General features: G+C 35.7%; 2 protein-coding genes across 3 annotated transcripts; one reads left to right on the plus strand and one right to left on the minus strand.

Annotated features, from left to right (window-relative positions):
• Positions 1 to 1,977: 1,977 nt before the first annotated feature.
• LOC107496163 (probable L-type lectin-domain containing receptor kinase S.7) lies at positions 1,978 to 4,809 on the minus strand. Its single transcript, XM_016117365.3, has 3 exons — positions 3,322 to 4,809; positions 2,895 to 3,224; positions 1,978 to 2,734 (listed from the first exon to the last, which is right to left on the minus strand). The coding sequence occupies exons 1-3, from the start codon at positions 4,703 to 4,705 to the stop codon at positions 2,292 to 2,294; spliced, it is 2,157 nt and encodes a 718-aa protein (XP_015972851.1). The 5' UTR covers positions 4,706 to 4,809; the 3' UTR covers positions 1,978 to 2,291.
• A 283-nt stretch (positions 4,810 to 5,092) lies between these two features.
• LOC107496165 (nicotinamide/nicotinic acid mononucleotide adenylyltransferase) lies at positions 5,093 to 8,995 on the plus strand. 2 transcript variants are annotated; one of them, XM_016117367.3, is made up of 10 exons: positions 5,093 to 5,380; positions 5,500 to 5,576; positions 5,712 to 5,785; positions 6,203 to 6,288; positions 6,572 to 6,655; positions 6,788 to 6,872; positions 7,337 to 7,416; positions 7,758 to 7,859; positions 7,969 to 8,027; positions 8,131 to 8,995. In XM_016117367.3, exons 2-10 carry the CDS (start codon positions 5,503 to 5,505, stop codon positions 8,231 to 8,233), a joined length of 747 nt encoding a protein of 248 aa, XP_015972853.1. In that variant the 5' UTR covers positions 5,093 to 5,380; positions 5,500 to 5,502; the 3' UTR covers positions 8,234 to 8,995. The 2 variants fall into 2 exon arrangements, with proteins under 2 accessions (XP_015972853.1, XP_015972854.1); XM_016117368.3 differs by having other exon boundaries at positions 5,715 to 5,785.
• Positions 8,996 to 12,513: the final 3,518 nt, after the last annotated feature.

Consider the following 12,513-nt stretch of genomic DNA (forward strand, 5'->3'; position numbering starts at 1 on the left):
ATTTTTTCATCAAGTAAAAAATTCGAAAGAAAATTTAATCTTTAATCTTTTTTTAATTTTTAAAAATTATGATATAATTAAAAAAATAAAAAAATTACTTGACCTAAAATAACCAACGGTTAAAAATAAAACGATATTATTTATTAATAATAATTACAAAAAAATACTTTAAAATTTAATCTCTAATCTTTTTAAATATATATTTAATATATAATTTGTTGTTACCATTTTAATTGTATTTGGATATAACTTGCGAAGGAAAAAAGGGAGAAAAAACATATAACATTCACAAAAAACAAAAGTAATATATACTTATCACACGTGCATGAACTAAGAAAGTACATGCATGATTATTCTACAAAGTCACATACTTAAACAAAAGGTTTTTCAAAAGACTTATGCTTTCTGCTTCTTGGGTCCAACATGGCTGTGATAGAGTATGACATTAGGCTTAATATCAAAGTCCTTCCTAAATTGATCCTTATTTTTTCTTGCATGTGATGATGAAACTTGTGGATCTTCAACAAGAAGGTCTTTGATTGCTTCAGGCATAGTTTGCTTATCCATCACATCCTTCCAATATTCACCTTGATCTTTTCTCCCATGGCACACATCATTTGCAACCTAGAGAGAGGGGAGAAGAAAAAGAAAAGAGAAACAAATTATGTGTTTAGTTTGATATCATAGAATTTAAAAAGGATTTATTTAAAATGGATAAAAAAAAATTGAATTTTTACCAGGAGAAATGAGAAGACTAGGAATAAGGCAAAGGAGGAAGACTTCATTTTTTTCCCTTCAATACAAATGTGCTGTGATGGGAGTGGGACTACTCCTTGTGCCTTTATATATTATAGGAATATAGGCCAACAATTAATTGAAAATGGAAAATACAAATTTCAAATATGACATTACAAATTCCTAGGAAAAATTTTGTCAAGTGTAGTGTTTTCCGTTCCCTATATTAAAAATTAATAAGTGTGCTTTAATTCAAAAGTAAATGTTACTTAGAAGTTAAAAAACCAAGTCAAGTTGGTCAAACCAGATTAAACATTTTAAACCACACAAATTAAAAGGATTAGATTGCGCCAACAACAAACCAATCAGAAGTAAATTAGTGAACCCAAATCCAATATCACTTTGATACGGTGGTAAAACCTTCCTATACTGAAAACATAATTCTAAATTCAATTAATCCATGCCCTCCATGCCCAAAACTAATACAATGCCATCACCAATTCCCAATTTGATGACTGATGGTACTCATGAAGGATTCTAGATTGCGTTTGTTTGTATCTGACAACAGGATAAGGTAGGACAATGAACAGAAGACACAAAAAACAATACAAAAATGAGTGTTTTTGTATTTTGTTTGGTAATAAATTAGAACAAATGATAAAAATTTAATTTTCTCTATTTTTTCATAAAAAGAATTTAGGAAAAAAAATAATTATAAAAATAAAAAAAAATAATAAAAAATAAATTGTGTCTCTTGTTATTGTCTATGTATAAAATAGATATAAAATACACTAATTCAGTATCTCTAAATATAATGTCTCTGCCCATGTCTTATTTGCCATACATAAAGCAGTTCTATTTCACCCTCTCAAAAGGGGAGGCCCCTCTGTCCAGAAAAAAAAATGTTAATAAAAATCTTTGCTCCATTGAAACTCTTGATGCCAAATCCAGTTCAAATTTAGCTGATTTTACCATAGATGAAGTTAATTTTAGATTTTAGTAATCCATAATTCAAGAAGTTTGGCCCTTTCAATAAAGTTCATGTGTACTTGTGTATACACTCCAATGATGATGATGCTCAATATGCATATAGCCGTTGCAAAAAGTTCCATTTCTTGGTGTCATTTTCTTTCCAAAACTCACATGGTCAAATGCCACTTTGTTAGGTACATATGGGACAGAATAATTTAAACACAGATGTTCTGTAAATATTGTAGTGGACCATGCCAAATAATAATGAACTGCTCCATTTCTATCAAAAGAAAGCATACATAATAATGGTCTTTACGGTTTGATTTTGTACACTTAAAAGGAATTTGCATACAAAAATTAGTTTAAGTGTACACTATACTACCTAAGCTAATGTGCCTTGAACATATAAAGCATGAAATCAATGAAGTTCAATGGATTAGCTTTGAACTTCATTCAATGAACCATGACGACATCAACTTTTCTTGCACATCATATTCAGACTTATGGAACAGCAACATTACACAAAGAATTAAAGGGCAAAAGAAAAAAAGGAATTAAAGAATCAAATTGGAATTATTATAAATTCAGCAACTTGATGATGAATCAATCTTAATCTCACACATGCTCTGGCTGGTGTTGAACTCTTCAGTATCAGAAACAATGTCATCAATTGTGCATGGCAAATCAGAAGAGAAAGTTAAACTTGGCTTCACTTTAGGAACACTAATTGGTGCAGCTTCATTGTTGAGAATCTGAAGCACCTTCCTCATTGAAGGCCTCTCAGCACTATCTGGGTTAGCACAACACAACCCCAAAAGCAAAAGCTTCCTCATCTCTTCCTCAACAAACTCACCATTAAGCCTCTTATCTGCAGCATCAATAACCTTCCCTTCAGAATGCAACCCCCAAACCCAGTCCACCAAATTCATCATCTTTTGCCCTTCCCTTTCAATTGGCCTCTTCCCACAAGCCACCTCAAGAATCACCACTCCATAGCTAAACACATCAGTCTTATCGGTCGCTTTACCTATATTTAACAGATATGAATACAACTATTAAACATGATAATAATTTCCTCAATAATTATATTAGAGACCATAGATTGTTCCAAATATCAGATAGACTAATAGATATGCATATACGGATACAGAGCAAAACTAAAGCAATTAAGCATCATAGAGCTTTACCATATTGAAGATACTCAGGTGCAAGGTACCCCATTGTTCCAGCAGTCAAAGTAGAAACAGGACTCTTGTCATGATCCATAAGCTTTGCCAAACCAAAATCACCCAACCTTGGATTGAAATTCCCATCAAGCAAAATGTTGCCAGTTTTGATATCCCTATGAATCACCCTTTGTTCACATTCTTGGTGAAGGTAAACAAGAACAGAAGCCAAACCAACAGCAATGTTCACCCTATGAGACCAATTCAACAACCTTCCCCTCTCAGGTTCCTTGTATAGCATCTTGTCCAAGCTCCCATTAGGCATGAAATCATACACAAGAAGCAACTCACCTACATTGCACGAACACAAATATAGACACATAAATTCGACAATTTTATGAAACAATAGTTACAAATTTAAGTTTGACCATCATAAGGATCCACTCACCTTTCTCAACACACCAACCTTGGAGCTGAACCAAGTTCTTGTGCCTCAAACCAGCAATGATTGACAACTCAGCAAGGAACTCAGTTTTCCCTTCATGAGAATGCCTTGATCTCTTTACAGCAGCAATGGTACCAGAAGACACAAAGAAAGCTTTGTATACAGTCCCAAAAGAGCCATGACCAATGATTCTGCTTGGATGAAACTCTCTCGTTGCAGTCTTCAGATCCTTGTAATCAAATTGCCTTGGACACGTAACAAATGATTCAGCCTTAAAACTTGTCACACTGTTGCTCTTAGAATTATTGTTGTTACCAGCTCTCTTTATACCCTTCCATTTTCGAACCGCAAAGAACACCAAAATCGAGAACAGAACAAAGAAAAATGCAGGACCCGCAACCGCAACAGCAATACCAATTCTCCTCCTCTTGTTCTTGTTCTTTCTATCTCCATCAACATCATCGTCGTCATCATCATCATCATCATCACCTATACCGTCATTAGAAGAAGAAGTTGTAGCAGGTGGAAAATTAACAGTGGCACCATTTCCCGTTACTCCAACGGTGTTATCAGAAACATTGTGAGGGTTCAAGTTCTGTCTTTTAGGGACGAAACCGAAGCTCTTGAAGCTCCAACGCTCGATCAAGTGAACCTCGGTGCTTCCACTGGTGGATCCTGAGAATCCAACGTAAACCCTTTCTTCTTTCAAGAGCTTGGAGAGATCGACGTTGCGCACTGTGAGAACAGGGCTGGAGGGTTTGGAAGAAGAAGAATAGCTCAAGAAAACCGTTAAGGTTTCTTTTTCAGTGCTGTAGTCGATCCAAGAGGTTATTGTGTTGCCGGATTTAAGGTCAATGCCGTGGGTTATAGGGTCAACGGTGGCTATGGAGTTCAAAGAGTTGAAGTTGAAGCCGACGTGGTTCTGGTTAGGGTCGTGGAAGGCGGAATCATCGCGCGTGTCGAATTCGACGGCGAGGAAGCGCGTGGAGGTAGGAAGACCTAGGCGACCGGCGGGGGAGACGGTGGCGGAAGCGGTGGTGTTGGAAGGGGAGAGGAAGAAGGCGATGCCGTCGCCGAAGGAGGAAGGGTTGAGGTTGGTGATGGAGAATGAGAAGGTAGTGGAGAAGGAGGAGGTGGTGTTGGTGGGTGGGTCGAAGAGAGGGATAGGGTGGTCGTAGAGGAGAGCGCCGGAGGAGGTGGTGGGGACGTCGGTGGCGCGTGTAAGTCCGACGAGTCCGTTCCTGAGGTAGGAATCTCCGACGAGGGTTATGTTTCGGAGTGTGAAAGAAGAGAATTCGAAACTGACGTTCTCTGCCGAAACAATCAATGAGGTTGAGGTTAACAAGAAGAAAAAGAAGAAGAAGATTATTAGAATGGTGGAGTGCATGGTTGAGATACAGAGGTTGAAGATAGTTTTCTCCAAGAATGGAGTAAAGAGAAGAAGAAGATGGTGGGAACAGAAAACAGAGGGAGTTTAAACCGTTACAAAGATGGCGCCTCTGTTTCGTTTTATAAAATGATTTTTTTTATTATTATTATTAGGGTGTATTGTATTGTGCTTATGTTGCCATATAGCCGTTATAAATATACTGTTAAACATTACATTATTCACATTTAAAAAGGAAGAGATTATATTATACGAGTCACTTCATCATCTTTTACTTGGGCCAGATATACTCATTTCCAGGCCCAAATTCCAACAAACATGGCCAAAAAGCCCAAAAAAATTAACAAAAATTAGAACTAAGTAGAACCTTGCTCTGTGCTTGGTTTAGAGTGGGGTTTTGTTTCCTGGACTTGCTGACTTGCAACTAAAAATAAAGGAAGGATAATATACTTAGATTTGTGGGTGTATACCGTATAGCACACAAGGTGTTTGATAAAAGTTCCCAAAGGCTCTTCCATTTCTTATTTATCTGCTGCATCATTTCTCTACTTTGCCGTTGGTTCTACGCTCCGTATCCATCCAGCTTCCAATTCCAATCCAATAACATTAGAGAAATTCTCTTCTTTCTTCATCACATCAGTGACGTGATTTCTACGCTTCATTGATTAAGAAAAAGTAAGCATTGCTTTCTTTCATATTCATAATTCCATTCTTCAGCTTCTAACTTTAAAAAAAAAATTGATTTTTTTTTTAAATCTATAACTTCATGATTTCTTGTTTGTTATGTGTTCTAGCTAATGGATATTCCGTTGCCGGTGGATAAATTAGCTTTGCAATTGATCAACAATGAACCCCCTCCAAACACAACCAAGTATGTTCCTTATATTATTATGCATTTTTCTTTGGTTAATGTAATGGTCAATTTTGTGGTTGAATTATTCTGTGAACTTCACTATCAATTGTTGAGTTTATGACATACTTTCTGTATCTCTGTCCAAAAAATCAGCAGTAAGATATATGTTGTTCTTGTCGCTACGGGGAGCTTCAATCCACCTACCTTCATGCATTTGCGAATGTTCGGTGAGTGCCATTTACACCTCACTTTCTTTTCCTTATTTACAGCTGAGTTGCCAGTGCTTTGTAGCTTTAAACCCTGAAAAGTTAATATGATGAATGAGAATTGTTATTGAAATTAAAAGCTTTGCAAAAATGTTCAAATAAGTTGTGGAATTTGGATGAGAACCAATTTATACATGTGGATGTGGTGTCTTCTTATATTGTCAACTTCCTTAAGTTATGATGTCTGAGTTTATACTAAATAAGTCAGCAGAGGGGAGCAATCTACGTTCATAATTTTACCTCTAGCCTCCCCGACTACTACTTAATGAAAATTCATTGATATGATTTCTTGGTATTTTATTTGTGTATTTATTCATTTTTTACTTCATTTATATAATGTAATCCCCTCCCCCTCCTTTTTATGGATATTAACGTTAGAGCTTGCAAGAGATGCACTGAATTCAGAAGGTTACTGCGTAATTGGAGCTTACATGTCTCCTGTGAACGATGCGTATAAGAAAAAGGTACGCTACTATCAAATGTGCATGTGTATAACTTCTTAATAAGGGAAATATATGCTTGCCATGTGAGAAACACTGAAGTTATTATGAGAGTCAATAGGCAATCTATTTGAGATTTGGAAGACTCCTTGAAATATTATTTTTAATTTTGTAGAAATTCTATGAGAACAAAGCTTAACTTTCTTTTATGCATCTATAATATTTGTCTTTTATTCGCCTATTTAAATGAATATATCTCCTTCGCAGTTGCACATTCTAATATTCTGCCTCTTTTATGCTGATACAGAACCTAATATCTGCTGAACATCGAATGCAATTATGTAATCTAGCTTGCAAAAGTTCAGATTTTGTAATGGTTGATCCATGGGAGGTAAATAGCCCCTATCTATCTGCCAGTTTGCAAACATCCCTTTATCACCCGTGCAAATGTGAGAAGTACAATGGTCTGTGGTGGCCTCATTTCCTCATATTTTGAATTTTTATATGGTTGTAACTCCTATAGGCAAATCAAAGCACCTATCAACGCACTTTAACCGTGCTGTCCAGAGTCCACAGTTCAATATGTGGGAAAGGATTAATATCTAGAGGTATGTTCTAAAACAAAACTTTAACGAAAGAAAAGTAGTCTTCTGTCCATATAAGATTTCTCCCCAGCCCACTGTTAATATGTAAACCAAGGGAAAGAAGAAGAAGCAATAGTGGTTATCTTAATCTCCTTTAAGAGCGCTAGTCCCCACTATTGATGAAATTTTAAAATTGAATGCTTAGGGTTATGTTTTCATTTTGAACGCTTTGTTATTTAAATAATTATTGCATTGGTTTCAATATTAGGGCATGTTTTCCTCTCTGTAGTTTTTCAGAAGTCCTTGGTGCTACGACAATACATAGTCAGCCAGCTTATTTTGATTGTGTTCTACTAAAGCCTTCAAAGTTTTTCTAGATGCTTATTGTTATTAAATGGGGCTGTAAACTAGAAAGAAACTTTGATATTTTCTTTTCACGTTATAAACATTTCAAATAGAATAACTTGCCTTTCTATTTGTTAGTCCAGGAACCCTCAAGGTCATGCTTGTCTGTGGTTCTGATCTGATTCATTCTTTTAGCATTCCAGGATTTTGGATTCCTGACCAGGTAAATATTCAATACATAAATATAAATGTTGTTTATAATATCAGTAGCTTTGCATTGAATCATTTGGTGAATCTAGGACATAAATGCTATTCTAATGGGATCACATAATATTTTTGAAAACCATCCACAGATGGTTGTGGAATTCAAGGATAGGAATTGGATTGGTTATGTTTCTGTGGAGTTTATTATTAGAAACTTAGAATTGATAAGATTAGTGAGCTTAGAAGTTTACCTCTGCTAGCACCTATATATGATAATAACAGTAGAGTTTAAATATGCTTGTTAGTTGTTAGTGATAGATTGTGGAAATAATGGACTATGATTTGGTGATTTCAAATTAGGTTAAGAGTATATGCAGAGATTATGGAATAGTCTGCATTCGCAGAGAAGGACAAGATGTTGAGAAGATTATATCCGATGATGAAATTTTGAAGGAGAATCAGGTATATATCAGACTTATATAACTTGTCCAAATTGCTTATCAATCTTCAGAATGAACTTTTGCTAGTTAGCTTTTATACTTATCATCAAAGTTGCCATTACGATTTTTAGGCTAATATCAAAGTTGTGCATGACCTTGTACCGAACCAAATCAGTTCAACGAGATTAAGGTAATCCTATGACCTTGTTTGCTTCTATAAGAGTTTAGTACAGTGATTTAACAAAAGACATATTATTTTGTTTTTGCTGTCTTTACTAATTGTCTAATTTCAGGGACTGCATTGCAAGAGGATTATCAATAAAATACCTGACAGCAGATGAAGTGATTGATTATATCAGAGATCAGAAATTATACTTAACCTTGGATGATAAATAATTAGTAGTGTTGTGATATGATGAGGTTTATTCACCTTATAATCTGTAAGAATTGTGATGTAACTATGAGGCCAATATTCAATAATCAATTACTAGATGAAAATCAAACTGCATGCAAGTTACCAATATTACCTTAACTTGCGTTTAGCATCTTCTTAATCATTCAATTACCCTGTATTTTGAAGAATAATTAGAGTCTTAGCTAACAATAATTCACTACAATAGCCATGAACACACAGTCAAAAGTTTTGCATGTTCTTATTCCATAGTAGTTCTTACAATTGCATGGTTCTATTCTACTACTTAACCATTGCTTAGTTCTTCGACCAACTCAAAGGAACTTGTCACGATTGAGGTAAGCAAGAGGATCAAACTCACTCCCTCCAACATTGTCACCACTAGTTGACCAAGCCCCACCACCCAACCTGAACCCACCACAAACCTTCCCAGTCCCCCTTGGGTCATACTCACTCCTACACGCAAAGGATGTTGGTGGATAAGTCCACCAACACCCCCACACGTGTAGGGGTTGGTGGTGGAGCAACATTCTTGTCACGGCGTTGAGGAGCATCAGTGTAGTGTGCCTCAGCGCCAATATAGCGCACATGGCTAAGATGAGCCTTGAGAAGCTCGGCGTAGTTGTCGAAACCAAGGCTCGACATGGCCCATATCATGTCCTCAGCAGCAAGAGCCCTACGTTGCTCGGTGTCACAATGCCCATTTGCTTCGTAGGTAACTATTCCTATGAACTCACAAACGCAGCTACGAACAATTTCTTTGGTGTCATCACAAATCTTTGCATGCTTTGGAACAATTTGTCTCATATCCTATGCACGCTTGACATGGGCAACGTTATCAGGTTTTCTTCTTTCTGGTTGCTTCCTCCAATTCTTGAGTCTAAAAGAAACTAAAAAAGTAAATAGTCTAAAAAAAATAGTTGCATTATTAAAAATACTTTAACCATTTACTTTCACATTTGTTTTCTCTAAGAAATTCTCGTACCTTATAGTTGGATGACATTGACATAGTAGAAATATTTAATAACAATTAAAAAAGATGGAGGATTATATATATATATATTCAATTTATTAAAGTTTAATGGAGATTATGAAGGTGGTCAAGGTCAAGGTAACAAACTCCATAAAGAAAAAAGGACAAAAATCTTATCAGTGTGTGAGGTGGCATAATCAATGTGCTTTAATGCACATATGATCTAGTCAATTATTCTGTTGTAACTAGTCAGTGTAACGCTAGAAATATCTGAATGCATGAATAAGATAATAATAATAATAAACACAAGTTTATATATAAGCATTGACGGATGTATGTATGTGCCTGTGGGGGCACTTGCCCCCCACTCCAATTTGATCCAATTTAAAATTTTTACGAGTATAATATGGTAATAATATTTATTTGTCCTTATTAAATTATTGAATTTATTTTTATAATAATTTTTTATTTAATTTTTAATATTTTATAGTCAATTTAAAAATTTTATAGGATAAAATATATTTTTTGTTTCTAAAATTTGACAAAAGTTTTAAAAATACCCCTAAGTTTTATTTTGTTTTAATTTTGTCCCAAAAGTTTTCGATTTGCATCAAATATACTCCTAACGGCTAATTTTTCAAAAAATTTAAAACCAATTCAACAACAATTTCATAAGAACAATCCTCAACACAAGCAAATCAAGCATAATTTTTATGCATTATTGTTAGATTGGTCTTAAATTTTTTGAAAATTTAGCCGATAGAGGTATATTTGATGCAAATCGAAAACTTTTGGAACAAAATTGAAACAAAATAAAACTTAGGGGTATTTTTGAAATTTTTGCCAAACTTTAGGAACAAAAAGTATACTTTACCCAATTTTATATTAGATATCATTAGAATGATCCATTCTCAATTTAAATGAAATTTGTGTCTTTTTTTTTAGAAATCGATTCGAAAAAGTATTATTTATCTTTTTTTATATTAATTTTAATTTCTTCTCCGTAACAACTGTATTAATTGAAAAAACCTTCTCAACTATGAATCTCAATAAGAATTGACTTATTTCTAATTGTATGAGAAGTAAATTTTTAAGTAGTTATATATATATATAAGAGTAATATTACACATCTAAGTCTTTTTATTAACTAAGTCTAATCAAGTTAAACAATAAGATTTAGAATAATGCTAGTCATATCTGATTTTTGTTATCTTAAATTAACTAATTAACTTGGTTGGATTTAGTTAACAAAAAAACTTGAATGTATAGCATTATTATTATTATTATTATTCAATATAAAAAGAGAAATATTTTGATTGGATGATTAAGAAAAAGATTACTCAATTTTTTTAAAATATAAAACTTAAATAACCATGAAAGCTCGAAACTAATCTTGTACCCATGATAGATGCTGTCCGTGTGACAAAAGTGCCCTGGCTTGGATCTGAGCTTCGTTCGTGGGTTTCCGAACCTACGTGGCACTCCCAATCTCCCCCCAAATCTGAGCCAACCATTCACCATCATCATCTTCATCTTCTTCACCATTACCATCACCATAACCTCCATAACCTCCATCACCATCACCTCAGCACCGCCACGGCCACCTCCCTTCACCACAACCTCCGGCGACAACCCACACCGCCGCGCCCCTTTCTCTTCTTCTTCCCCTCTTCTCACTTCCGCTGAGTCCAGAAACCACAGCGCCAACTCCTCCTCTCCACCAAAGCCTAGAGCGGCGGCGGCCACCTTCTCCATTCCTGGGTCTCCTCTCGTCTGCCACCAAACAGTCGCGACACCCAACCTTCTCCGCAGTGTCCTTACGGCGTTTCAACCCGTCACCACTCTCCTGTCCGAACCCTAGCTCTGCTTCATCCACCGAAGACACAGATGAAGGCGAAGATGAACGTGACAAGCACGTGCTGGTTCCCAAGAAGCCTCAACCGCAAATGGTTTCCAAACCCTCGTCTTCTTCATCTGAAGTCGAATCGGATTTGGAGCCCGAGCCCAAGCATGAGCCCGAGTCTCAATTGGAAAACGCTAAACCCTCTTCAAAGTTGAAGTCTCAACCTTCGTCTGCTGTCAGTCTAGCCAAATTCGGGTCAAAGCGCGCAGCCAAGAACAGTATCGACCACTCGAACCAACCAAAGCGTGGGAAGAAGGCACAGGACGATGACGCCGCCAGCTCCGATGAAGAGGATCCAAATAAATCACGTGACGAGTCCAAATCCATCTTTCAGAAGGTTTTTAGTGAGAAAGATGAGAAGGCTGGGAAGAGTACCCCAAAGAAGGCACTAGTGCCTTTGGATTCAAATGAAGGTAAAAGGATATGTGAATTGTGTGGGACTGGTTTAGCTTTGACTTCAATGTTGAGGTACGATGGGACTTTTGGTGAGCCTTATGGTGAAGGTTATATTAGAAAAGGAATAGAGTTGCTTGGAGTCTCAGAGAGGGAAGAGATCGAGGCTAGGTGGAGGAAGTTCGAAGATGCTAAAAAAAAATTGTATGCGGAGAGGGGAAAAAGAAGAGAAAGGGGCGCGGTGGTGTGGGTTGTCGCCGGAGGTTGTGGTGAAGGGAGATGGCTGTGGCGGTGCTGAGGTGATGGTGATGGAAGTTATGGAGGTTATGGTGATGGTGATGGTGGAGAAGATGAAGATGATGATGGTGAATGGTTGGCTCAGATTTGGGGGGGAGGTTGGGAGTGCCACGTAAGTTCGGAAACCTACGAACCAAGCTCAGATCCAAGCTAGGACACTTTTGTCACACGGACAGTATCTATCATGGGTATAAGATTAGTTTCGAGCTTTCATGAGTACAAATGTCAGCGTTTTCATCTCTCATAGATACAAATGGTCATTTATTCTATATAAATATATAATGATTAATAACTAATTTTTATATACACATAATATTTTTATTATATATATTTTGTCTATTATCAAAATTTTTTAAATCTATCCCTGTATATAAATTTTTTAAATCTATCACTGTATATAAGAGTATTATTGTAGTATTACTTTATTTGAAACTAGACAATGGAGTGAATGGACCATTGAAATCGATATGAAATGCATAACCTTTTTAAAAAATTGTGAAAAATCAAACTCAAAAATCAAAATAAAACGCGAAAGAAGAGAATTCTAAAAATCTACAAATAAAATGTCATATTTTCATAAATATAGTGTTATAATAAATATTTTTTTGGTTCCCGTTATAATAAATATTTATTACGCATAAGAACAATAACGAATAATTTGAAGGACCAGAAATATAATATATCGTTAGGAAAATCAT

The sequence above is a fragment of the Arachis duranensis genome, chromosome 7, assembly GCF_000817695.3.
Source record: "Arachis duranensis cultivar V14167 chromosome 7, aradu.V14167.gnm2.J7QH, whole genome shotgun sequence".
Taxonomy (NCBI): domain Eukaryota; kingdom Viridiplantae; phylum Streptophyta; class Magnoliopsida; order Fabales; family Fabaceae; genus Arachis; species Arachis duranensis.